Source organism: Eleutherodactylus coqui, chromosome 5, assembly GCF_035609145.1.
Source record: "Eleutherodactylus coqui strain aEleCoq1 chromosome 5, aEleCoq1.hap1, whole genome shotgun sequence".
Lineage (NCBI taxonomy): Eukaryota > Metazoa > Chordata > Amphibia > Anura > Eleutherodactylidae > Eleutherodactylus > Eleutherodactylus coqui.
In genome coordinates, this window is record NC_089841.1 from 232535318 (window position 1) to 232563308 (window position 27991).

Here is a 27991-nt window from a genome sequence, read left to right on the forward strand (position 1 = left end):
TTTGTGAAAAGTATAACTTTTTATTCAAGTAATAAATTTGACAAATGCAGTTAAAACTTTCGAAATGTCACAGTATGAAGATTCAACAGTGCAAACAGCTTACAACACGGTGAAAATATAAACCTCTTCACGATAGAAAACTACAATTTAGATTATTCAGTGTGTTGTCAGAAAAACAAGTGCTTAAATAACCTCACAGAAATACTTAGAAAACATACCCAATTTTAGAAACGATTTTGAACATTTAATAAAGTATCTAAATTTCCACATATTTACATTAACTGCTGAGAAAATTATTGCTCGTTAAGGTGATCAAACACAATCAAACTACAATAGATTAAAAACCCCACACCACAGCAAAAAGATCGAAGTGGTGATAAATAAGCCGTGTTTTTGCCTTGGACAACAGTAAGGCCCCCTGACCACGGGCGTTGCGGTATCCCACGGCGGATCTCAGACGCGGGAGCCGCAGACGAATCTCCGCAGGTCAACCTATATGACAGATAGGCTGACCGCGGAGAATCGGGGCAATTCGCAGCATGCTGCAAATTGCCGTCCGTGAGCTGAGAATCGCAATGATTCTCTGCTTGTGGACACGGGGTCGGCGCTTTCCATAGCAAAGCTATCAGTGCCGTGGACAGGGGGCTAAAGGGTATGTTCATACTGTAGATTTGTTGAAGAAATTTCTACGACTGTTTTAACTATGTGTCAAAAATCAACCCCGATCAATCGTACGATCTGAAAGGCATAGCATTAAATTACTTTAGTCAGCGATTTAGATTTCCAATCTGCCGTATGGAATTATATTTTCAGTCGAAGACATTTCTGTAACAGATAGCCTTGTGTGAATTTACACATGGAGCATTGACTAGCAACACAGCAAACCATATATACACACGTGATCTACTGTGCAAATATAGTGACAGTGCCCCAATTATTCATGCCGCTGTTCTATAGTAACAAATCGGAGCAAACCTTGTGGGTTCTAAGTTAGCCAAGTCATCTTCACATGGGTTCATGAAGCAAACATCTATGTTGCACTTAGCAATGCACTTCTACATGATTGGATATAGGAGACACAGGATGGTCATCAGGCAATACTGTTTCCTTGGGTCACAAAGCAAGCTTCATTTTGCTATAGAACCGCTCAGCACTTTTCTTTATGTACGAGACTTGATATTTGACAGCTTTACCTTGCAGAGTTGGCACATTACGGAACGAGCTTTACTAGGGACTTACATCAGTTTATCTTTCTCAGTGTCAGCTTGAGGCAACTGTCCGGTGAGAAATTTACACAGTATTGAGTAACCCCCTTAATTACTCTACCTGGACCGCTGTCAGCAAAATGTAGAACAGTAACATTTGTGCCCAACTACAGCGATCGTTCGCGCAGCCGCTGACTTCTGTTTGGCTCCTACACTTTTTGACTTTAAGAATAGCAAAGTTTGTAGCACTATTCTTCAAGAACACTGAAACTTCAATGGAAACACCAGACCACAAGTTATGTCAATAAGATCAATCATACGTACCAAGAACAAAACATGACGCTTGTGTGAATGGAGCTTTAAACTTTGCTTGTTTGGCTGAAGTTGTCCTTTCGTTTAGAAGTTACTACTGAATGCTTCAAGGTGTTATCGTTTCAGATATGTGGGTAAGTGCTGATGCCAAAACCGGCACGGGCAGTGTGTACAGGTTTCTCATTTCAAACTAAAACTGAACTATAAACAGGGGTATCCCTATATCTGACATTGGTAGCATATCCACAGGATATGCTATAAATATCTAATGGATGCAGGTCCCAAGCCCTAGAACAAGGGGCCCTGCTGGAGAAAGGCTAAAACAGTTGAAACTCTGAAAAAGGAATAAAGATTTTTTTTTTTTTTATGCACCCAGGATGCCTCGACTCGTTCACATCTTGGCTCGGAGAGAAGGTCAGATTAAACTTCTATTTATAAGAGTGAATGGGAGTCACATAAACATCACAGTGCTTGGTAGTTTCTATAAAGCCTGCCCGACTCTTGACGGTCAACAGTTAATCTTTTTTTTTCCCCTTAGGATGTGATTGCGAGTGAAGAGGTGAGGCGGGATGATATCAGGGGCCCCTCATCCTAGGAACAGGTACGTATCCAAGAGGGGGACCAACATCTATTAGACATTTATAGCATACCCAGTGGATACGGCATAAGGTGTCTGAGATCGGAGTACTCATTTAATGCAAACTGTTCAAGTAACATCAGAAAAATAGTATTTTTACAAACTCATAACCCTGAAATGGCTTTTTTTTCTTTAAATCACATTGCTTTCAAGAACAAGTCATAGTTTATGTAATAACGGCAGTAAATGGTTAGAGCATGGGTTCATTCATTCTTTTTTGTATTCCCTTTCCTTGTAGATTCACTGGATTCTGAACGGCATGCTTCAGCTTCTTCCTTGGAAGGATTCTCTTCCACCTTTGGCTCCTCCTTTTTATTTGCTGTAACTTTCGGTTTTGTTACTTTAGGGGTTTGTTGCAATCCAAATAGGAAGCGGCCAACTACCTGTTCTACTGGCTGGAATGGAGAGGCAGAGACCTTTGTCAGCATCATTCTTACCTAGAAGAAAACAAAAAACACATGGTATGTGATCCACACAATCTAGACCATTCCGAATTTACACTTTAATTAAAAACTGTCTTTTTTTTTTAAATTAAAATCTGTTGCTTGGTTTAAAAAAAAAAAATCTAATTTTCCATTAACCTACTAGTGAATAGTGACTTATAGATTGATGTGGATTGAGATGGTATGGTAGGGAGGAGGCCTGATGCTGAGGACCCTCTTACATTACAGAGAGCAGAAAGTAGGCATAAAGCACGCCTTGCTCTACTGATCTTGGCCCCCTGCACACGGGCGGAAATTCTGCAACGGGATTTCCCGCAGAATTTCTGCCCCTGGCTGCCTTCATAGGATTGCATTACAAAATGCAACCTTATGCAGACATCCGCGATTTGTCTGCGTGAAAACACGCGCGGAAAACAAATCATGGCATGTTCTATTTCTGTGCGGGTCTCAGTGGTGACGGGGCGGGCTCCGCTCTGCACATGCGCCGACAGGCCGGCTGAGCTCTGCACAGCAGAAAACAGAAGACACCGGATGCGGGTGAGCCGCAGGCCTCTGCAGCGGCATGGGTCTGCATCCCGCTGTGAGAATTCTCACAGCAGGATCCGACCCAGCCATCTGTAGGCGGCCTTACACAGAGTTGTGTAATGCTTTATTTCACTTGTTGAGGAACTCCAGAGAAGTTAAAGACTTACTGCCAAACTCCCCCAAATATTAGGACTGATCCCCTGGGGTCTCAGTAGCTAAACACCTTGGAAATCAGAAGGTTCCCCAAAGAATAAACTAACAAAAACACGTTGCCCAAAGTGGACCATTTGGATGTTGAAGTGAATTTTTGCTGGACCCAATTTCCTAGGACATTGTTTGTGGTGAAAGCTTTGTATTGACAGAAGAAAGTAGCATCAGAATACATAACACTAAGGTTAATCATCTCTGTCTTAACACTAAACAAGGCGTATCTGTATGCAAAGCCAAAAAAACATGGCAACTGAATTTTATTACGGCTATATCTGATCAACATGTGTGCCAAGAACCTGATGCCAAGTCCCAACTGGCATGAAATAATGCCCAGTGTGAATAATTCACACTAGTATCTGGAAATGGGAATACCCAGTGGAGAAAACTAGATCTTGCCAGTGCCATCACTTCACAATGCTAGCTATACAACGGTTTTATTAATACTTTCTGTAAAGGCAAAAAAAAAAGTTAAGTAATCCAAACAAAATAAAATGTTGAACATCGTGCGACTTATAGAGCAGGGAAATACAAATAAAAGCAGTAATTGCTGCCTTCTGTTAGCGTTCAGCGATCGCACTTTAGATCTACAGATCTGCAATTATTTCAAAGGCTTATTTTGTTAAAAGCTCATGGTTAGTCAGTGAAGAACAAAGGGGGTTGTGTGCGTTTACCTGCTGAATATGGGTTTTTTCACAATAAAGTCAAGTCTTGCAGTTAATCTGAACTGAAAGAATTAATATTAATGCAAACTTTACTGACCTGAACTCAGTGTATCATAGGCCCATATAATGCTCTGGGCTCGGGTCTGTAAACCCCGTAGTCGGGCCGGCACACAAGTGCGTATTAGAGGAGTTCCGAAGAGTGTCCTGGCCTGGCTGCGGATCCCCAGACCCGAACTCAAAGCATCGTAAGTAGAGATGAGCGAGCGTACTCCCTAAGGTAAACTACTTGAGCGAGTAGTGCCTTATTCGAGTACTTGCCCGCTCGTCTCTAAAAATTCGAGATTCGGCTGCCGGCGCGGGTGAGAGGTGAGTTGCGGCAGTGAGCAGGGGGTAGCGGGGGGGTGGGAGAGAGGGAAAGAGAGATCTCCCCTCCGTTCCTCCCCGCTCTCCCCCGCCGGCAGCCGAATCTTTCGAGACAAGCGGGCAGGTACTCGAATAAGGCATTACTTGCTCAAGTAGTTTGCCTTAGCGAGTACGCTCGCTCATCTCTACTTACGATGCATTGAGTTCGGGGTCCGGGCAACCGCAGCCAGGCCAGGACACTCTTCGGCATTTCTCTAATACGCACTTGTGTGCCGGCCCGACTACGAGGTTTACAGACCTGAGCCCAGAGCATTATATGGGCCTATGATACACTGAGTTCAGGTCAGTAAAGTTTGCATTAATATTAATTCTTTCAGTTCAGATTAATTGCAAGACTTGACTTTATTGTGAAAAAAACCCATATTCAGCAGGTAAACGCACACAACCCCCTTTGTTCTTCACTGACTAACTATGAGCTTTTAACAAAATAAGCCTTTGAAATAATTGCAGATCTGTAGATCTAAAGTGCGATCGCTGAGCGCTAACAGAAGGCAGCAATTACTGCTTTTATTTGTATTTCCCGGCTCTATAAGTCGCACGATGTTCAAGATTTTATTTTGTTTGCCTTAGCGAGTATGCTCGCTCATCTCTAATCGTAAGTGTGTTGATGATGCTCTGAGTTCATGTCCAGAGACTCGCTGTTAGGTCAGGACACCCTTTCGACCTCAGTCACTGAAACGGATGGAGCTGAAGACCGTGTGGTTACCCCTTAAGGGTGTAGAAATGCAGCCATAATACGCTCATGTAAAAACAGACCATAATGGAATGAAGACATATTATATAAAAACTCTAAAAAGGGCAGGCTCACCCAAGTACGTGGTAAAGCGCTGAGTGTATAGAGTAGCTTTTTACCGCTGAGTGAGCCGGCATATCGTGGCGTATCTCAAGCACAGTCTTCCTGGTTTCATTTTTTTTTATTTTATTTTTTACATTTCCCGCTGTGTCGCTGAGCGACATTGCGTATAAACGCCACACATACGCAGTGTAATTGTGCATGAACAGCGTTTAATACGTACCCATAGAGAATATGGCTTCATCGTGTGTAATACGCTGTACAATAGAACATGTTGCTTTTTTTATGCAATGAATATACGCAAGTACGAATGAATCAAATGTACTTCCATAGACTCCATTTACCGTGTATTATGCGCGTAATACGCAATGAAATTACTCACGTGAGCCCGTCCTAAATCTACTTGGTATCACAAAGAATACAATGAATTGTAGAAAATTCAGAACATTGTCCTTCGTAGGTTAAGGAAAGCTCCAAAAGTGGTCGGTTAGCAGAAATCTCAAAATTTGTAAGCACGAGATGCCACGGCTGATGAAGGGGGAGTTAAGGGTGGGGGAGGCCTTACATTCCCACCAAAACGTATTTTTGGCATTAAGACTGCAGCTTCTGCTTTCGGAGCTTAAGCATACTCAGTGGTTTATTAGTAAACCTCCGATTCCTCGCAAGAATATACAGTAGATACATTTCTAACGTTCGAAATCCACACATGAACAACATTGAATTCTCCTGGTCTCAGACCGCCGGTGTCGTCATTACTGTAATCTTACCTTCATGCTAATAAGAAACATGGTATAGATTAACATCAGCTGGTGTCTTTCAACAGGCAGCAGCTCAAAATGTTGCAGCGTGAACAAAATCGATCCCACTAAACTAATTTTGACAGGGCTGTAAGCAAAGAAGAAGAAAAAACTTCAAAAACAAATATATAAACTAAGTGACACCAAAAATGGATCTACATTTCTATAAATGACTATAGTGACTGTAACCCTACAGTGGTTTTGCCAGGTCTCCTATGCTCCCCTATCTAAGGGCAGCATAGGATAGTGGAGACGATGCAGAGTACAGGGATACATAGTATTCCATGACTTGGTTCATGTAAAAAAAGGGTATAAAATGTAGCCAGGAAGATTGTGTGTCCTGTTTTCCAATCCACAAGGCATTTCCTGCTTCCAAAACACAGTCCACAATGTGGACAGGAGACGCAAACAGAGTAGCAGATACATCTGACAGAACCATTTAAATATGCTGCACTAATTAAAGGGATTCTCTACTTGAAAGTAACGGCTATGGCCTCCTGCACATGGGCGGAAATTCTGCAGCAGGATTTACCGCATAATTTCCGCCCGTGCCCGCCTGCATAGGATTGCTTTGAAAAACACAATCCTATGCAAACAGCCATGATTTGTCCGTGTGAAAACACAGGCAGGAAACAAATCGCGGCATGTTATATTTCTGTGCGGGTCTCGCAGAGGCCCGCAAAGAAATGTCAGTACTGCCAGGCCGGCTCCTTTCTGCGCATGCGCCGGCTGGGCGGAAGCCAGCACATAGCAGGAGACGGAGGACGCCGGGAGCGGGTGAGCTGCAGGCCTCTACAGGGACACGGGACCGCATCCCACTGCGAGAACTCGCAGGCAGCCCAACTCTTAGAGGGTCAGGCCCCTAATGGACTGATATCAAGGAAAGACCATCCACTTTTTAAAAGTTGAAGAACCCCTCTTAAATGGGCAGAATATTATAGATACAGGTAGCCGTGCTCGTGGGCTAAACAGAAACAGCCATTATTGTGAATACTAAAAGTGTAATTATTGTATATAAGGCCCTAGCTGAGAGAAACCGAGCCGCGGATGAAAGGTATAAAGCTACAATATACTAATGGGGTTATGTGGGATTTTAAAATTATCTAGCAATATTAGATCTGTGGGGGTCAGACTCCCGGAATCTTTGCCCAGCAGTTGTTTGAAGAGAGCGTTGCGCTCCTTTCATCATTTACTAGGTACAGCTCATTATTTTTCACTTTGTGTGTATTCTTCTCGCTCTTCTATTTCTCATACAATGAAATAATAAGTGTGGTGGCTCAGCTGTTATCACTGCTGCCTTGCAGTGCTGTCGTTGTAGGTTCAAACCTGACCAAGGGTGATGCCTGTATTGAGTTTTTCAAAGTTACAATTGCCCTTTTTGAGATTTGAACCTAAGACCCCAGCACAACAAGTCAGCAGTGTTAACCACTGAGACACATTCATTGAAGAGGCACCACCACGGATGCAAGCAGAAAGCTTAAAGATGCTTTCAACAACACTGGATTTGGCTAGTTCCAAACAGGCGAGGGCGATATCGGGCTGCGATATCACCCTTGCCATCCAAGTGAAAGCCCCAGTGATGCGAGGCGTGTTCATGTGAAAACATTACTGCGGGGGTGAATCCCCACCGCGGCTGTTACAGCTTCGGCAGAGGATCATGCAGTTTACCCATTGTTTTCAATGGGACCAGTGATGCTGCCGCCCGCCCCATTGAAAGGAATGGGATGTATCACAGGAAGATCGAACATGCTGCAATGTGTTTTCTGCATAGTATGGCGGCACCATGCAGGAGAACAATCGCTCATGTGTATGAACCCATTCAAATGAATGGGGCTGAGATTTGTGAGAGTTTTGTGCATCTCACAATGCACAAATATCGCGTGATTTTTTCATCCGAGTGAAACCGGCCTTAGTTTGTATTGAACATCATTAGGGTACAGGGGTTCAGAAGAGTGAAGCCATTCACATACTATGACATCTTTAGCAGCTCATTGCTTTCAGGTTTCCAGATCCCTCTTACAAGTTGTTCAAAGTTGGAGATCAGCCCACCGCCAGCAGCTGGAAGCAAAAACAGATATCCATTAACTACCTGCAGATACACATCACCGTAGAAGTTACCCCACCTTGTCTAATTTAATATGCATGAGCCCAACCACTGAGTAGGGAAAGATTCTTGTCATGCTTTGCCATTTGTTGATTAGGTGGGACTCATCCTCAATAAAAGATATTATGGGATAGGATAAAAAGCCATTTAATACAGGAAGATATTGAACATCTTTTATATAGTTTTCAGGGCCAATATTCTGCACTGATTAATTTTGTCAGGCCACCTCCACACGCTTTTTTTTTTTTTTTTTTTTTTTTTTAAACACACAAGCAAAAACTAATGCATTTCATGTCTTCATGGATTTTTTCCCTTTTTACAGGCATCTTTGGTGAAATTTTTCTCATTTTGTTACATAAGTAACATTGGCCTTTCCAAGTCCTAGAGAGGAAAAACTCCAGAAAAACCACTGCACCAGAGGAGGGAGCATTTTAAAAGAAATCGCCTCTTCTTGCCACAAAGAAATTAAATTGTTCAGCTACATTTTATACAATGTGAGCATAAGTAAAACTAGAAGTCTTCAGAGGTCTCTAGCAGAAAAATAAAAAATAAAAAACACGAGGCAGAAACCAATAAAAGGTTGGTGTTTACACTCAGCGGTGTATGGGGTTTAAATATTACAATTTGTTTTTGTTTTTTTAAATACCAAATATTGCCACCAGGGGAATATGTGGCACTGTATGAAAAGGTTACGGCATGTATAATGCAGCTGGTGAAAGGATTCCGTCAGTCAGATCATTCAGATCAGTACAGTCGCTAGGAGACCTCTGTACAGTTCTAATTAGGATCGCCCTCCATTACATCTCCACAAATGCTGCCGCCAAGTTCTCACCTTTTGCCCAGCCATTGGCAACCATGACTAGGAAAGCATCTCTAAAACGACTATGTGCGTGTGTGACCCCAGCCACAATCTTCCATGTTCTGGTCACTTCCTTCATTGCTGCAGCAATAACTCGCAGAGGTAGGAAAGAAAAGCATCTGTAGAACAGGTCTGATGGGAAGTAGAAGACCATGTACCTGAGTCGGAAAGGGAGAAAAAGCACATTGTAATCAGCAGGAAAAACAATAGAAAGAATCCAATGTTCTTTAATATAAACCCTTACATGTACTTATAAAGGAAGTCTGTCAGGAGTTAGAACCATGCAAAACTGGCAAGAATATTGTGTCCATAGCTTTGTTAGCAGCAACGCTCAGAATACAAACCTTCATTCCACTGTGTGCAGCTGCCACAACTGTCCAGAAGGTGGCCCCTCACCCTTAAAGCCCCGTTCACACAAGCAACACGGCATCGCTGCGAGAAAAATCACAGCGATAACGCATCACTAGTGCCTACGATATCGCCATGATACCACAACTTGGTAGCGCTACAAAGTCGTGCGACGTTGTAGCACCACATGCGAGGATTTTCGGGGGAGGCTTGAAATATAAGCCCTTCCCCGAAAATAAGCCGTAGCTGAAGAGGAAAAAAAAAAACAAAACAAAAAACACACATACATCACCTGTCTTGCGCTCTCAGCCCGGCTGCATCTCCTCTCCGGGTCCCCGGCAGTGATCATCATCATCTTCTCTTCTGGCTGGGGAATCAAAATTCCCCGCCTCCTGGAAGCACTGGCTGTAATTGGCTGATGCTTAGCCAATCACAGCCAGCACACAATGAATGGCTATGATTGGTTCAATCACTGCCATTCATCGATTGATGGCTGTGATTGGCTAAGCATCAGCCAATCACAGCCAGCGCTTCCAGGAGGCGGGGATTTTTGAATCCCCAGCCAGAAGAGAAGATCACTGCTGTGGATCCGGGGAAAAGATGCGTCTGGGCTGACAGCGTGGGACAGGTGATGTAGGTTTGTTTTTCTTTTTCTGCAGCCAGGGCTTAAATTTTAGCTTTGACAGTAGGATTTTCTATTGTCAAAGTTGCATCGCACGGAAATCGCGTTTTCGTGCAATGCAACAGAGAGGAAGGTGCCATAGGGACACATGGACCACAAAACCTCACCAGTCGCGTGCATATAGCGGGACTCGTGAGGTTTTTGTGTCTGATTGTCACATGCTACACAATATCGCATGCGTGAAGTAACCCATAGGAAAGCATGGGCTTCTCATGCATGCGATTTCTAGCATTGTAGCAATGCGACAAAGTCGCGCGACTTTGTCACCCCTGTGAACAAGGCCTAAGTGCTCCCTGTCCTCTACAGCCCCTCTGCTCCGACTCACAGCTGTAGTGGTCTACTGCCATCAGTCAGCTGTGGAGAGAGCAGGGAGCACAAGCTGTAGGACTGCCTTTGGGCAACTTGGACAGAGAGGCACATGGGGGAATAGAGGGTCATGTTATGAGCGCTGCCGATAAAATATATTTAAATCAACTTCATTTTTGCATAATCAAAACTGGTGATAGGCGCCCTATAGAGGGTGAGATGAAGCCGCTATTTGATATTACTTGCTTACGGTATACGTACGTTTTAGACTTTACAACGAAAGCCGTATTGGATAACGTCCAACACTTCACTTATGAACGGCCAAGGTGCATGGAAACTGGGCCTTTATATACAAGTTACCATCTTCTAATGTACAAGTGAAACATAAAGGAGACTGTAACCAATAATTATGCTCTCACTTAAAAGGAACCGGTCACATCCTCATGAACTAAGTTAAAGTGAGGTTAGGGGAGCCGAGAGATGCATTTCTTATACTCACATGACCCTGTGGTGTTCCCTTCTGAGGTCGGCGCACGCCAGGAAAACCTAATTTTCTCCAGAGCCCTGTGCTTCCCTATACAAATCTTTGGGATTGTGAGCGTACCGGACCGTGAAAGTGAGATTGTCCTGCGTCGCACGATCTTCAGAGTGACAACGCTGGAACCAGGAGTATAATATATACACACATTTATTTTTTCTCTTATATATATATTTATTACACAGCTCCCTGTAAAGTCATCTAACAGCGCCTTACAAAGACGTATTTGCACACGCAATATGCAGAGAACAATAGAACAGGTTCGTTTCAATGGGTTCGTTCCCGTGTGCAATTTAGTCATGCAAAAGTCCTGCTAATTGGCTATTTCAACATACAGAATTGTGGCTATGGGGGGGGGGGGGGTGCGTTCAAAAAAGTACAATAAAAATATCAGTAGTGCAAGCAAAGACTCTGATGTGCTCGCATTTGTTCCTTGCTGTTGCACAAGTACGCATACACTCATGTGAATCCAGCCTCAGTTTATGGCGCTGTGGAGATGTGGCGGGTTCCCTTTAATTGCATGAAAGTTTATTTGCACGAAGAAGCTAAAAATTACCTGATATTTGCAAAAGCCAAGTCTGCATGCTACATCTCATCAATGACATTATTCCATGCTGTCCGTTCTAACACCGATGTGCCAGTAGGTGGCGCACAAATGTAAACTAATGTGTGACAATTCTTTCCTTGCGTATCTAACAAACTCTCATGGAAGTGCGGGGCACCGATAGTCTGCAGGTTTAGTGGTTTTACATTAAAACAAAACACTATAAAGTTTGTATCACTCTGCCAATGATCCTTCTGAGACTAAATCCATTCATTTGTGGAAGGAGAGTAAAGTTAAAGCTCCTAATTTAAAGTCAGTTGAAATAATGAAATTAAAAATGACATAAATAATGGAAGATAAGAATTAAAAACCTGACTTAGCAGCCAGAGACGTGTGGGGAGAGCCGTGCCGTCTGTAGCTAAGGGGTGCACTTACTTTGCATTCCTACATAGGCAGGTGGTAGTAACATTGTGCAGAGAGGATTAGAGCTGAGGAATTAGCTGTAGTAACACCGCGCCTACAGGAACAATACCTCTAGGGCTTACAACACGATCCGATCCCACCAGATACAGGAGGTAGGCGCTCTCACTAGTGGATCAGACACCATTCCTGGCATTGTAAATGCTATAACGCTGCCCCATAAGCATTAGGCCTTATGCACACAGGTAGATTTGATTTGCGGGAGATCCGCAAATCAAGCCGCCGGTAGGGAGACACGGGCGCCCGCAGAGCAGCTAAAAGCATGCTGAAGTGATTTTTTTATTTTTTCCCAGTGTGTGGATCGCACACGCGGGAAGAAATCGCAACATGCTTGATTTTCCTGCATATCCCACAGGGACTGGCTTCCACTGAAGTCAATGCAAGCCGTCCGGTCCGTGGCATACCTGCAGCTGTCAATGCAGACGTGCCGTGGATCCGCAGGTAAAGCAGGAATTTAAAAATAAAGGACGCCAGAAATGCACTTTTTAGTCACCCTGCTTCCCAAAAAAATGCAATAAAAAGCGATCTAAAAGTCGTATGTATTCCGAAATGGTACCAATGTGAATTACAGGACATCTTACAAAAGTGAGCCCTAGCACAACGACGTCGACGGAAAAATAAAAAGTTATTGCGCGCAGAAGATGGCGGCAGAAAATAATTGTAAAAAATTTAATGTTTTTGAGAAAAAATAAAAGTAGTACAGAAAAAAAAAAGGAAAACCCTATACAAGTTTGGTATCGTAGTAATCACATTAACCCATAGAACACAGATATGTCATTTTTGTTGCGGTTTGTGCACCGTAGAAACATGACGCACTGAAAGATGGTGGAATGTCTTTTTTTTTTCCCCAAGTCTTTTCAGTACATTATATGGTACATTAAATAGCATCATTGAAAAATACAACTCGTCCCGCAAGAAACAAGCCCTCATACAGCGACGTTGATGGAGGGAGGGGGGGGGGGGGCGGGGGGAGTACATCAGCCAATCACAGGCAGCTCTTTCAGCAGGCAGGGATTTTAAATCCCCGCCTGCTGAAAAAACTGCATTACAGAGCCAGGGACAGCGCAGGGAGGACGCGGCTGAGCCCCGGCAGCTGAAGGAAGGTGAGTATGTGGTATTTATTGTTTTTAACACTACTGCCTTGTTTTTCAGGGAAGCACTTATATATTATGGGATGTCGGCAGCTGGATCCCTGGTAGGGAATTCTTTATTCCCCGGGGGGATGAAGAAAACATCTGCCGCATGGAGCAGATATGTTCTTTATCCCCGCGGGGGACACTGCATCAGCGGACGGTTAAGTATATTTTTATTTTATTTTATTTTTTTTACACTAAAATGGTTATTTTTCAGGGAAGAGCTTATATTTAAAGATCTTCCCTGAAAAATAATCAAGGGGTGCCGGCAGACCATTGCAGGCAATAGGCACAGACCTGCATTCCCGTGTGTTTGTTTTGCATTTACGTCGGTGCGCACTTTTGTGCGTACCTATGTACGGCACACGCTCGTGTGAAGCCACCCTTAGGCCGCCTGCAGACGGGCAGAAATTCCGTGGCGGGATTTCCCGCGGAATTTCCACCCTTGGAAGCTGCCATAGGATTGCGTTAACAAATGCAATCCTAGTCAGATGGCCGCGATTTGTCCGTGCGAAATCTCACTCCCCGGCTGCCGGCTCCGGTCTACGCATGTGTCAGCTGCCCGGCAGCCGGCACATCAAACAGCCGGGGCCGCGGGAGCAGGTGAGTACGCGCTGCTCTCTGCAGGGGCTCGGGTCATGTCCCGCTGTGAGAATTCTCGCAGCCGGATCCAACCCGGCTGTCTGCAGGCGGCCTTAGGGTGCAGCCTTATTTTGTATACTTACTGGAAATTCAGAAGCAAAAAAAAAAGTTGCATAATTCAAGTTTCACATCTGGGTGGAAAGCGGACAAACCCCATTATAGTCAATGAGGGTCCATTCGTCGCTGTCCAGTGACTGAGCCATTTGGCCGCAGGGATTCCCCTTCCAGGTATTTAAAAATGGATCAGGAAACCGGAATCCCCGGCGCTGACGTGAAGCCACCACTTACGAGCGTTTCACCAACTCACTAATCTACCAAACCTCATACAAGTAGAAGCCAACTCGCGTTTAAAAGTCAACCTCCTACTTTATCGGCAATGAAGCTTTGGATTGCTATGTATTCATTCAGATGACCGATTTTTAGCTCCGTAAAAACTTTGCACCGGGAATTATAAGACATTGGCGACCGAATAGGTCAGCTGATAGAGATAGATCTTGCCTATCTTTCGGGCGATATGCGCTGGCGGCTCTCATACAGATGCGGAAAAAGGAGGAGGGGGAAGTTTAGCAGCGTCTAACGCTCCGAGAACATTACGGATGGCTGTGGTTAACTTTTAGAAGCCATGCTGAGGATTTATGCCGCTTGAGTGCTTTCCGTGCTGCAGAGTATATATGCCACAGCCGCTCGTGTGAAAGAACAAGAAGATGCAAATTTTGGCCGCGACTTGACTGCGTTTTTTTTCCATTTATGCGTTTTTCAGCTACGCTGCATCCAGCGTGCAAACGCAACGCCCATGTGAAATGTTAAGCAATTGCTCATTAACCCCTTGAGTGGCGGGTTTCCTACCACCCTGTCGTGCCCACCAGGGCAGGTTTTTTAAAATGGTCTAATCATTGAATTTCAACTAATTTTGCAGTTGCGTCTCAAGAGCCATAACTTTTTCATTTTTCCATTGACATGGCCATATGAGGGCTTGTTTTTTGCGGGACAAGTTGTGATTTTTTAAACAGGGGGGAGGAAAAAAAGAAATGGGGAAAAAAGAAAAAAAGGGGCCATGTCATTAAGGGGTTAAATAATGCATTAACTTCCTTCTCTGGGTCATTACGACGCACACGGATACCACATGTCCGATTTGATTTTTGATTTTTTACCAAGTAAAGGGAGACAAGTGTTTTTATTTTTTTTACTTTTTCTTTTTTTTTGTCCCTTTAGGGGACTTCCACAGGGACCCATCAGGACCCCCGATCACATTCCGGGGGTCCGATGGTGACAGCCCTTTACATGCTGCAGTGACAGCCCTTTACATGCTGCAGTCAAATAGACTGCAGCATGTAAAGGGTTAACAGCAGAAATCGGAGGTTTTCTCTGATCTCTGCTGTAAGAGCTGGTACCTAGCTGTCCTCTGACAGCCAAGCACTAGCTCTCCCTGCCACAGAGACCATCGGCTTGCTTCTGACAAGCCGATGGTTTCTATGGCAACCTATAAACAAAGCAGGAGACTTAGAAGCAGGAGAATGCCGGCATATCGGCAATATCTTCTGCTGGTTTTTCAAAGTCCTTCCTTTGTTCTCTGTGGGTCTGTGCAGGCAGAGCACACTGTCACAGCTTGTGGCATTGTGCTCTGCATCTCCCATAGTGATACATAGCCCGGAAATCTTCCGGGCTATATCACTATCGGCAGTGGAGCTCGTCCCGGAAAATTTCCAGGCGTGCCACTCAAGGGGTTAAACCATTCTCTATTATATACAAATGAGCCTGCAGTAACCCGCTAACATCCCGCTACAGTTTTGTTTTCGCTTTTACAAAATGGTGCAACAATATGATACAGAAACAAGAGAGCTTTACAAGCCTTTAGACCCATTTACACAGGAAGCATGTCGGGCAAACGATGCCCAACATTCGTCCCTGCATGTACTCGCTCCCATGCTGCTGCACAGGAGCGAGTATAGCTGGCTCGTTCAGCAAGGGGCTGGGACGGCTGGAGATTTCTCTTCTGGCGCTCCACCGCCCCTCTCCATTCACTTTAGCAGCGGCCATTCAGTACTGAACGGCTGCTGTTTACACTGAACGCTCATCATTCAGGATTTTATGCCACTTAAAATCCTGAACACTGATCGTTCAATGTAAACAGCAGCCGTTCAGTACTGAATGGCCGCTGCTGAAGTGAATGGAGGAAAGAAATCTCCTCCAGGCGCCCCGCTGCGAGCCAACAATACCAAAGAACACACAGGGATGAGTGTCGGGGATTCTTTGCCCTACATTCGTTCCGTGTAGATGGGTCTTTACACATAGGAGCGATAAGGGGTTTCACACCCTCCCAAAAAAAAAAAAAAATGGGGGAAGACAAAATAAAGAAAGAAGATCTTACCAGACGACAGTTGCGAAGACAATATTTGTGCTATTTGACAGGACTGCAGCCGGAGGCTCAGCTAGCAATATGGAAGATAATATACCACCACCAAAGCAGCACAGCATGGCGCTGAACCAGGAAGCAACAGGACTCCGAGATGCTACATCAACAGCTCCTACAAGGAAAAGAAGAAAATACCAGCCTTAAAATCAATTAGTACGAATTAACCTCCAAACTCTTCCAAATATTCCGCAAACTTAGGCTGCATTACCACGAGCGAGAAACTCTCGTTTTATGCGTTGCGAGACGCACATAATTTGCGTGAATATGAACTCCATTCTTTTGAATAAAGTTATATACTTGAGCGATATTTTCCTCACTGCAATGCTGCAAGGTTACAAATTGCAGCATGTCCTATTTTTCCGCATGCCTCGGAACACAACGCCCATTGTTTTCAAAGGGACTAGTAATTATTAGGAAATTATAGTACCAGTGTTTCTGGTGGCACAGTGCGCCACACAGCTCTGCTTCATGCGCGTCACACACACAGCTCTGCTTCATGCGCGTCACACACACAGCTCTGCTTCATGCGCGTCACACACACACAGCTCTGCTACATGCGCGTCACACACACACAGCTCTGCTACATGCGCGTCACACACACACAGCTCTGCTACATGCGCGTCACACACACACAGCTCTGCTACATGCGCGTCACACACACACAGCTCTGCTACATGCGCGTCACACACACACAGCTCTGCTACATGCGCGTCACACACACACAGCTCTGCTACATGCGCGTCACACACACACAGCTCTGCTACATGCGCGTCACACACACAGCTCTGCTACATGCGCGTCACACACACAGCTCTGCTACATGCGCGTCACACACACAGCTCTGCTACATGCACGTCACACACACAGCTCTGCTACGTTGCTTTCGCATACGGGCTGCACGAGATTTACAAACTTCAGCTGCTCACTCAGGTGAAATCGCGGCTTGTCGCTGTATCATGTAAGCTGCATTAGCTTCACGGCGGCGTTGAACCCTCTGTGGTGACATGTTTGCATGACAGCGACAGTTTGTTTCAACACTGGACAACGGTTGACGATTAGATGAAGGCTGGACTGGTGTTGGCGGCATTAGCCCTTGAGATGATATGATATCACATTCAGGAGATGTGAAGATAGTGGTGAAGGTCTATGTTTCAATGTTGTTGGTCAGTATGCACCGCCAGGTATGTATGTGGACATTATTTTAGGTGTCATTTATTGGGATCTCCACATAGGTGTGCAGCTGTCTAACAACCAGCTACAAACTGCAAGACTGAGTACTGTTGTAGCCATAGCAACTGAGGCCGTGGGGGATGTTTTATGCCCATAATCCCTCATTCAGTGTACAAGCAGGATACAGGACCTGTGATTATGTCACAGTCATGTGATATGGCTAAGAGCCAGTAACTGATTACATGTGGTGACATCATCCCAGGTGCTGTCAGGCTCTGCATGTAACTCACACAGTACACACGGACTGACGGCCAAGCGGTGGTTAACACTTTGACAGTCAAATACATTGCACACCGTGTGACGTACAAGCAAGTGTGATGTGATGTTTCCCATTGTAATCAATGGAAAACTTGCCGATCCTGGAGGATCCCAATTTCTCAGAAATGATGACAGGCGGTTTTGCATGAAACACTCCTTGCATATGCAGGTAAGCACGCGTGGACAAGCGCGATAAGTGGGCCCAGTGTTTTAAGCACGATATCTCACTCGTCCGTGTGAATGTAGCCTCAGTGTCTTTTATACACGAGCCGATTCCCGTTTAAACGAGCGGGTGATTTGTCTTCTGCATCCAGCTGTTCCCCGCTCCGAGCACCCGACTGTTATACAGCCAAGCGCTCCGAGCGGGAGATGAGGAACACTGCTGGATAGCTGTGTTCTTCATACCTCGCCTGTCTTCAGGGAGCGGGATACAGCTGAAACAATAGTATCAGCTGCATCCCGCTGTGAATTCATGATCTGATCGCTGATCTTACAGCATGCGGAAAGATGAGCGATCAGCGACGGCTTAACGAAAACTGCACAATGCCAGTGCAGTTAGACAATGATTATCGCTCAAAAGACGGATTCGAGCGATTATCATTGTGTCTAAAAGGGCCTTAAGACTGAATGTTTGCCGTTTAAAGCGAACGAGCCAATAATTGCTCTTTTCGCTACATAAAAAGGACAAGCGAAAAGCGAACGATTCTCTTTGTTGTTCAGTTGTTGGCTCGCATTTAAATCGTTTATCATTCACTTTCGCTCTTTTAAATGACTTTTTCAACAATACTGTTCCGTCTAAAAGCGCCCTTAGGGCTGATAAAACAATTCTACCCACAAAGACAATAATGCTTCGTTAGGTGGAAGTCATTGTTAGTACAACATGAACCTATTAGTCACTAAACAGAAGGCTGGCAATACAATATTGTGATACCGACAAATTGACATGGGGGGGGGGGGGGACAAGTCAACAGACAGTTCTTGAAGTTGATGTATTCGAAGCAGTAAAAAAGACAATATAAGGATCTGAGTGACTTTGACAAGGACCAAATTGTGATAGCTAGAAAACTAGTCAGTGCATTTCCAAAATATCAGGTCTAGTCCGCCTTCCCGGTTTGTAGTGGTTAGTATCTCGCCAACATTGGCCTGAGGAAGCACGATAGGTGAACCAATGACAGGATCATTCGTCAACGGTTCATCGATTCACTTCAAGTGAAGCTTGGCCTGTCCAGTCCCAAAGATCTACTGTAGCACGAAATTATGAAAAAGCCACTACAGATAGGTGTCCGAACACAAAGTACGCTGCAGCTCACTGCACAGCCACAGGGGCGTCAGCGGCCATACTAAGTCTAGCCGATCACTTAAGAGCGCTTCTATCCAGTCTGTAAAGCACAGATGTTGGTGATTTCCTACACAGCTCTAAAAGAAGAAAACAGAGAGAAACTATGCAAAACAAAGACCAAAATGGTCTGACTTATTGGGGAACGTCCCCTTTGACCTGCCAGCCTTTACAGAGTCCGTCAGTCTACAGACTACAGGGGCTGTCACTTTGTGTAAACAGCTATCATGACAGTTAGGCTGGCAGATTCCAATTGCAGAATCCACGATCAGCATCCGCGGGCATTGAAAAGCATGCGCTTTCGCTTTTTCGCTCCCTCGCGGATACAAACGGCATATTTCGTGGAGGAGAAAAAAAAATTGCTGCATGCTTATTTTGTCTCGGACTCCATGCGGATGGCCTCCATTAAAGTCAGTGGAAGCCATTAAAACTCGCAGCCAATACGCAATTAACATTGATAATGGGCTGCGGGCAGCCGTGTCATCACTTAACGACGGAATGGGAAATACAGATATGGCAAAAAGAAACTGTACTTCACATGACCGATAGCCCGCCGCTGCAGTCCTTGCGGAATCTGACCCGCCCGTGGAGATTGTGCCACGATTCTTTTACACAGCAGAATGGGTGGGTGCATTAGCGCCCGACAGTTGTCCCTTACGATTATCACCTTTATGAGCAAGGACTGCTCACTGAATGGCGTGGAACGCGCCAGAGATCTCTTCCGCCCACCATTCAGCGTTAGCTGGCAGTCGATCATAAACAGGTGTAAATGGGCCGGTACGGCTGCCTGCGCGAACGATGATGAACCACCTTATATCCTTCCTAGACAGTTTTACTGTTTTATAATAGTTTATTGATAGGATCCATTATTTATTAATGTTTAACCACAAATAGGATACGGTGAGAAACAAACCATCCGCGGGTTCCCATACAACAGATTGTATCACTGTAAAGGATATCTATGCCAATAAATGAAAAAATTAATGTGCGAATAGAAATCAGTGTTCACGTTTCTGGAAGGGTGCCGCACAGCCAAAGAGAGAGCAATAAGCGAAAAAACATAATGTTAATATTCTATAAGGGACCAAAGAAAAAAAACAAACACAAGGATGGGTCAAAATTGGGAGGGGTAACCAACAAAATAACCACAGTACTTCTGCATTGTTATTTTGGGGGTTACCGCCACTACTTGTACCCTCCTGCTTTTGGCCCATCTACGTCTATTCCGTTTTTGATCTAGCAAGGTCTTTCCCTATTTAACAAGACATTGTATCTACACTCAGGACAGGACAATCCTGATGCAGGGACTGGTCTAGTCCCAAACACATAGCCAACTGCACTCATAACTACATAAAAGTTGTTTTTTGAAGTTGTGGCTTCAGAATTCCAATCACTTCAATCACGCATTCTTCTTCTTCTACACTGAAAAGAACTCTAAAGGCCCTTTTACATGCAACGATTATTTCACACAATTCGTTCAAACAGTCAAAAATGAACTATAATCGTTGCATGTAAACGTGGGCATCGCGCACTTTTAACGAAGGATTTCAGTTCACTTAAAATCCATCTTTTAGCTGCTGAAAGACTGAGCAAATACATGCAATTTGAATGTATTTTGCTCATCTTTCATTAGACTGCAGGATGTTCTCCCCGTGGCATGCTTATGCTAGCCGCAAGGAGAACAGGTGGGAATGAGCCGGCAGCCGCAAGGAGAACAGGTGGGAATGAGCCGGCAGATGTTTGCAGAGCTGGGAGTATGTTTAAACACACCCTGGGCTCTGCAAACAACTCATTGAGGTCCTTTTACATGCAAATGAAGATGATAAAGTGTTAATATCCATTAACACTTTATGTAAATAGATCACTACATCTTTCAGTTGTTTGAAAGATTATCTTTGCATGTAAAGGGGCCTTAATTTACTGCCAAATAGCCACCCAATTAGTCAAAATTCTTGGAAGTAAAAAAAAAAAATCTGTAGAAATGTAAAAGGGCCATTTGTCCTGTCACTGCATTCCTGCATCCCATATCCTACCTGAAGGCCTGATGAAATAGAGGATTATTTGCAATATAAGGAACGAATGAAAGCCAAAAGTTATGGCTCCAATGAGTCAAGTATGTTGTCCATCCCCGTTTCTGACATGTGATTTGCTCAATGATGGATGTATGGATGCTTTAGCTTTTCCTCACGGATTCTCCACATATTCATGACACTTCCCATGTTTCTAAGGCAGTATCTTTTAATAGACCCTTATTACTGGAACTAGCGACCTCGAGCTATTCTAAGTGGCGACTCAAGTCAATGACTCATTCAATAACGGGAGAGCAATATGAAACACAATCCAAGTAACTTCTAAGAACTGAATCAATGCCAAAACATAAAAATACATCCTGAAGAGAAGTTAATCCTCTTTGGCGACACCAACAAGTCGTTCTAAACAGCCTATAAACACATCGACACAAAAAACACAACGGACTAAATTAAAGGGCTTTCCCAGGACCGTGCAAAAACCAAATCAAATTGGCTTTCAAGAAATACATACCCCTCTTAGCAGTTCCCATCTAGCGCTGCACCCCCAATGCCCACCACACGGAACCTGAAGAGGAATCACTGCTGAACCCTGCGAGTGCTTGAGCGGCCATGTGCACGATGATCACCCGTCACTTCCTATGGGTTCCGTGTGTATTGAGTTTTTCAATGTCCCGGAAAACCCCCTTTACGAGAAACCCCTTTATTGAGTCCGCTCAATGCACCTAGTGTACAGCAGTCCCTGTTTTATAAGACCATGACTTTAGTTTATGGGGATCGTAGGATACAAGAGGTCTCCTACACTGGATTACAGTACGTTTTCAGGGCTTAGTAGCTATGCACGATGCAGACTTCACCATCCATGAGACTCAGGAGCAATGAAAACATGTCTACTGATGAACCATATGGCACATTAGGAAAGTCTAAAGGATTCTGTGTCATCAGAAGTCTTCGTTCAACCATGGACCTACTTCTATCTCATCTGTATGACCACCTTTATTCTACCAACACTAATGGCCTGGGGCAAATTGGAGAAGGACCCCAAGTTATAGTGAAGAGAAAAGAAGGAGTAGGGTGGAGGCAGCTTTCTGCTTTCTTACTTCGCCATTACACGTGTTTTTGCACATATGAAGAAAGTCTGATAGCTCCATGTAGCATAGGGAACTAATCCTAAAATAAGATGTGCCGAGTAGAGGCGAAAGTAACTGACCCCTTTGTACTTTATTCCATGCATTCAATATTGAAAAATCCTTTTAAATACCATGTAAGATATGCTAAAGTACCATTGGCCCATCCGATGGGCGGTTCCACAACCAAAAGTTGTCTGGGCTCCATCTCCCTCCACCCTGATGATTGCCATCTCCGATGGAAACGTCAATCATGACCATTAAAAGGGTTTTGTCATTAGGACAAACCCCCGACCTCATCTGGGCCCTGCGTAAAATAAAAAGCGACAGTATACTCACCTCTCCTGGAGTCCTGGGACGCAGCCGGCGGTCACAGACAATATTCATCGGTGATCTTCGAGTAGTCGAACGGTGGAAGCATGTTACCGCTGCAACAAACCAGGGGCTGCAGCGCTAATGTCGACACTCATATCCTGGGCGCCATGATGCCAGGAGCTGGGCGATGTGACACTGCGCCCTTTGATTAGCGACTGTCAGCTGCGTCCTGAGATCAGCAACCAATCACAGTGCAGCTTTCACAAGAGTGTGTTGCCGGCCTACTTTTCTGTGGCCCACCCTGTAGAAGAGTCATCAGGTGGCTCTGCATGACAGCAGACTATGAAATCACTGACTATACTGGGTGGTGTCAATGAGTTACCATGACAGATGGACCTAGTAGTAGGAAGAGGTGCGATACCATGTCAGGCTACATTCACACGGTGAGTACAATATTAGACCAAGAACCTGGGTCCGATATCGCACTTACCAGCTTGAGATTTCTACGACGATGAGATGCGGCTTTGATTAAAATATACATTTTTTAAAAGTTGCATCACTTCTTTGAAATTGTGATCTTAACATGTGTGAAAGTATAACAAGCGGTCTCCATAGACTGGGTGGGTGGGGAAGGTAAATATCGCACTCCGCTCGCACGCACATCGAACAGCTTGAGAGTGCCATGTGATATTTTTTTCCCCCCCAAGGCACTACAGGAAACAACGGGCGATTCCTCCCGCGGGAACACCCAAAAAAAGAACATGTTGCGATTTTTTTCAATCCTCCCAGCATTGCTGCGAGGAACAAAAAAAAAAAGAAATTGCTCATTTGAATAAATCCATTCAAAAGAAAAGATTTTATATTCTTGCGAGTTTTGTGTGCGTCGCACAATACAAGCACAAGTTCATTATTTGTGTGCATAAGCAGAGAGCCAGTAGAAGAAATTCTTGCAAGAGATACAATCTCATAGATAGGATACCTTATAAAGACTAATAGACTAATAAAAAGAAACAATGTTACAGCAAGCTCTTGAGACTACTCAGGCCAATGAAGAGATCCAAGTAGTCTCGAAAACTTGCTGCAACATCATTTCTTTTTATTAGTCTTTTTAAGGGCTCCCACACACTTGCGTTTTTGGTGCATTGCGTTTTTAACATTAGAAAGTCCCATTGACAATCGCGTTAAGAAAAAACGCAAACCCAAGTGTGTGGGAGCCCTTAGGCATTATATCTATGAGATTATGTTTCTATTAGTGACAGCAACAACATTTAGTTGGGTCTACTGGTAGAAATAGTAAACTGTCAAGTACTTCAAACACTATCAAAAGATGGCCACAGTGCGAGGGAGGAGCTAGACTATAAAAGGTAGTCGCTTTGCCTTGTGGGATTAGTTAGAGAGAACACAGCGACACCTCCAATTACACTATATGTTGGCCCTTATGGACAACTACGTTTGATGTTTATGTGTCTGCAGACCAAATACCAGATCTTTAGCAGCTTTTGTGAAACCAAAGAGGTATGCGATTTCGAGAGCCTGGCGGTCCTCATCTCTGCATCTATTTCAGGCAGACCACTTAGAGGAATCGTTTTCACACAGAAGCTTATTTAAGCGGACCATATGGAAGCACTTCATCTCGAGAAGCCGCATGCTAAAGCTGGAATTAAAATGAAACACGATGCCCTCTGCTACATATTGCTAGACAGGTGACTCCGGGCAACTTTTACTCAAGTGCCCGTGGCTTCCAATGCGTTACCTGGAGAAGACAGGACGTTCCAAGACGTAGAAGACGACCCCAGTCACACAGGGGGTGGGGAGTGGGAGGGGGTGCAAATTAGAAATACATGCATTATTGGCAGGAAGGAAGAAACTTCCCTCATTCGTATACTTTAAGGGAGCGTTCACACGTCGCTGATTGGCTGCAGATTTTGTGGCAGCATTACCGGAATCAAAAACTGCGCCAAAGTCTGCACTATTGGTGTTCGGCTGCAGATTCGCGACTGATGTGAGCCTGCACATAACGGCGTGCCGCTCTCCTCCGAATACTGAGTGCTCATTGCCAGCCCAATGCACACATCACCCGCTACTGCGTGCCACCGTCTCATCCGTGGCAGCCCATCTCCGCCTCATCTGACAGGCGGCAGTGTTGATCAGGTGACAGTGTGCGCTGCACTCTTTGGTACTTACAGGGATCGCTCAGTATACGGAGACGAGAGGAGCGCCATTATGTGCCGCCTGAGACTAGTAGCGGATCAACAGCTGAATTCAATCAAGTTAAAATCCGCACCAACGGTGTGGATTTTGGCGCGGTTTTGGAAGCAAAAAAAATGATTTGCTGTGGAAAACCTGCCGCATTTGCGCTACATGTGCATACTCTTAGGGCTCAGTCAGACAAATATATTTTTTTTGCACGCAGCTATGCACGCGCAAAAAAAAAAAAAAAAAGCGCTCCACAGATGAGCAAAATGCGCGTGACCAAAGGTCCGTGAATATGCTCCGCCCCCTGGAGCAGCTGTGCTTGTAGAGACAGCGCTGTCAGTGTTCAGTGATGAGGGGACTCCCTGCGGGGGTTAAAGCTGTGGCAGAGGAATGGGGCCAATGCTGCAGCTGACCCCTTGAAAGCAATGAGCTGTAGGCAACCCACGCAGCGATTTACAGGGAAGGGCTTGAAATATAAGCCCTTCTTGAAAATAAGCCCAAACTGACAGAAAAAATAAAAAATATACATCACCTAGCACATTTATTGGCTGAGTGTGGCCTTTAACTGGTCACAGCGCTCAGCCAATCAGAGGCAGTGCTTTTTGGAAGAGGGGATTTTTAAATCCCTGGCCACCAGAATACAGAAGAACAACTGCTAGGGAGCTGCAGAAAGAAGCCGTGTCGGAGCGCTAGGTGATGTCTTTTTTTTCCCTGTCAGCTTGGGCTTATTTTCAGGGAAGGGCTTATATAGTTCAAGCCCTTTTCCCATGCGTTAAGAATGGATCGCATTTGCACGGCTGATGAGTGCGATGGTTTTTTCAGCATTATTCTAGAAAATAATGGGCAATTCTTGCACAACAGGACATGAGGCGATATTTGAAACTTGTACTATAAGTCTAAGGGGGGGGGGAGGAAAAAAAATGACTGTGAATTAACCCTTTCCAATCCAATGTTGGGTCTGCCCCGACATCATAATTTGCACCGGCATCTGCACCCGATCATCAGACACATCGGATGCAGATACACTCCCGCACTGGTCCTCATCAAGCACCCGCGAGGAGAAGGCAGAAAGGGTTTTTAACCCTTTCTGCCTTCTCCTTTACACATTGCATAGCGCTCAATTAGCGCTATGTAATGCACGGAGATTCCGGCCGGCAATCATGTGACCGCCGGTGTCACCTGACCCCCAGCGGTCACATGAACGCCGAGTCGGGAGCCTTCACCATGGGGGGGTCTGCTTACCTGTCCGGCGTCTTCCGCATTCTCCCTTCTGTCTCCCGGCTCGGCGATCATGTGACCGCTGGGTGCCACCTGACCCCAGCGGTCACATGATCGCCGAGCCGGGAGGCAGAAGGGAGAATGCAGAAGACGCCGGACAGGTAAACAGGATCCCCCACGGTGCAGTGAGCACCTGCACCCTCCTGAACTCTGTCAGTTCAGGAGGGTGCAGGAAAATGGATTTTTTTCTTATCCATTCTCACCAACTCCAATTTATTTGGAGCTGGGGAGAATGGATGAGAAAAAATAATTGGATTGGAAAGGGTTAACCCATTCAAGTGCATGGCTTTTTCCGTGCAAGTTCTGACCATCTCGGACTTTGGCTCACCCGTGTGAACCCAGACTAGGGCCTCATTCAGACCTAGTATTTTGCATCAGTAAATGCACAGCAAAACCAGGAGTGGATCCAAAATACAGAAGAGGCGCAGATCGCCATGATACTCTCTCTAGGTTCCACTCCTGGCTTTGGCTGCAAAATGCTAGCGACGCAAAACCCAGATTTCTGTTGTGTCAAATTCTGACCTCCCATCGATGGACCCTTCCTGTCAGCATATATTGTATTTCAGCCCCCAGTCTCTTCAGACCTCCATCTTTTTTGTGGCAACTACAAAAAGCTGCCTGTCCGCAGGGGCCAATATTCTGGCAGTACACGAACAGGTCGGATTCTGCACCGGAAGATGTGATTGCGGAAAGGAATTGTCAATGGTCGCGTTAAAGTACAGCGTGCTGCGATTTTTCTTCCGCTAGTGGAATACGCTATTTGTTCTCGCAGGTGTGCAGGAAATTTCGAAATTTGGGAAACAGGGACTTAGTGGAGTCTACGCCACACAATAAACTGCTGCACTACTAGATGGGGGGTCTGTAACGAACCGGCCAATCAGTGCCCATTACAGCGACTCCCTGCAGCGCCCTACAGTAAACACCTATGAGATTGCAGGCAGCGAAGCGGGTGCCGTGGCAACCGGGGGCCTCCTGAAAGGCCCCAGGGCAGTCCTGGCAGAATGCCTATCAAGCTGTCCCCGTGGGGTGGCTTGATAGACTGCCTGCCCGATCACAGTATGATGTAATACTATGGCATTACATCATACTGCAGGAGCGATCAAAGCACCACAAGTTGTTGTCCCCTAGGAGGACTAAAGAAAAAAAGTGAAAATAAAGTTAAAGTTTTACTAATTATTAAAAAAAAAAAAAAAAAAAAAAAAAAATTTAAAAACCAAAGTCATTTATAATAAAAGAACCTAAGCAACAAAAATACATATTTAGTATCGCTGCGTCCGTAAAAGTCAGATCAAAGTAACGCATTATTTAACCCAGAAATGCACTTTTTCGGTCTCCAAGAAAAAAAAATGCAATAAAAAGTGATCAAAAAGTCGTATGTATTCCATACAGGACATCTCGCACAAAATGAGCCCGCGCACAACTATGACAACGGAAAAATAAAGAAAAGGTTATGGCGCTGAGAAGATGGCGGCAGAAAATAACGTAAAAAATAAATATCTTTAAAAAAAATTTTAGGTAGTACAGCAAAAAAAAAAAAAAAAAAAAAAAGGAAAAACACTTTAAAAATTTGGTACGGCAGTAATCACACTGACATACAATAACGTCATCGTGTCATTTGCGTCGCAGTTTGCGCGCCGTAGAAACAAAACGCACTGAAAGATGGCGGAATGTCGTTTTTTCAAATTACTCCACTTAGAATTTAAGTTTTTCAGTACATTATATGGTATAATAAATGGCACCATTGAAAACTACAACTCGTCCCGCAAAAAACAAGCCCTCATACAGGCACGGCGATGGATAAATAAAGGAGGTACGATTTTTAAAAAGGGGGGGGAAGGAAAAGACGTAAATCGAAAAAAAAAAAGGGCTGCGTCATGAAGGGGTTAATATACAATGCCAAGCGGCCCTCCTGAAGGCTGATGTCACCCCTGACCTAGCAGACACAACTGTCACCCCGTCCCCACAGGTCAGCTGTCACAGCCCGCACTACTCACCCGCCTGCTCCCGGGCTGACAGGACAGACACCAAGTAATGGGCGCCATCAAAGTAGGGGAACATAGAGATGCGGGAGAAATGCAGCGCCGCCTCCGAGATCAGCTCCATGGCGACCGCCGCTTCACACTGCCCTCACAGGGCTGCCGGCGCTGCAGGACCTCTGTCACGTCACG

At 44.9% G+C, this 27991-nt stretch overlaps 1 protein-coding gene across 1 annotated transcript; it reads right to left on the reverse strand.

Moving 5' to 3' along the window:
* Positions 1 to 27990, reverse strand: TMEM38B (transmembrane protein 38B). The gene is made up of 6 exons (XM_066604314.1): positions 27818 to 27990; positions 16012 to 16168; positions 8944 to 9128; positions 7978 to 8065; positions 5978 to 6095; positions 1 to 2591 (listed from the first exon to the last, which is right to left on the reverse strand). Exons 1-6 carry the CDS (start codon positions 27924 to 27926, stop codon positions 2358 to 2360), a joined length of 891 nt encoding a protein of 296 aa, XP_066460411.1. The 5' UTR covers positions 27927 to 27990; the 3' UTR covers positions 1 to 2357.
* Position 27991: the final 1 nt, after the last annotated feature.

Excerpts from the sequence above, each read along its gene's own strand:
- TMEM38B (XM_066604314.1), bottom strand. The coding sequence starts at position 27,926 with ATGGAGCTGATCTCGGAGGCGGCGCTGCATTTCTCCCGCATCTCTATG. Across the intron at positions 16,169-27,817 it reads GTCAGCCCGGGAGCAGGCGG|GAGCTGTTGATGTAGCATCT; the intron begins GTGAGTAGTGCG and ends TTTTCCTTGTAG. Across the intron at positions 8,066-8,943 it reads TGCCAATGGCTGGGCAAAAG|CTGCTGGCGGTGGGCTGATC; the intron begins GTGAGAACTTGG and ends TTTTGCTTCCAG.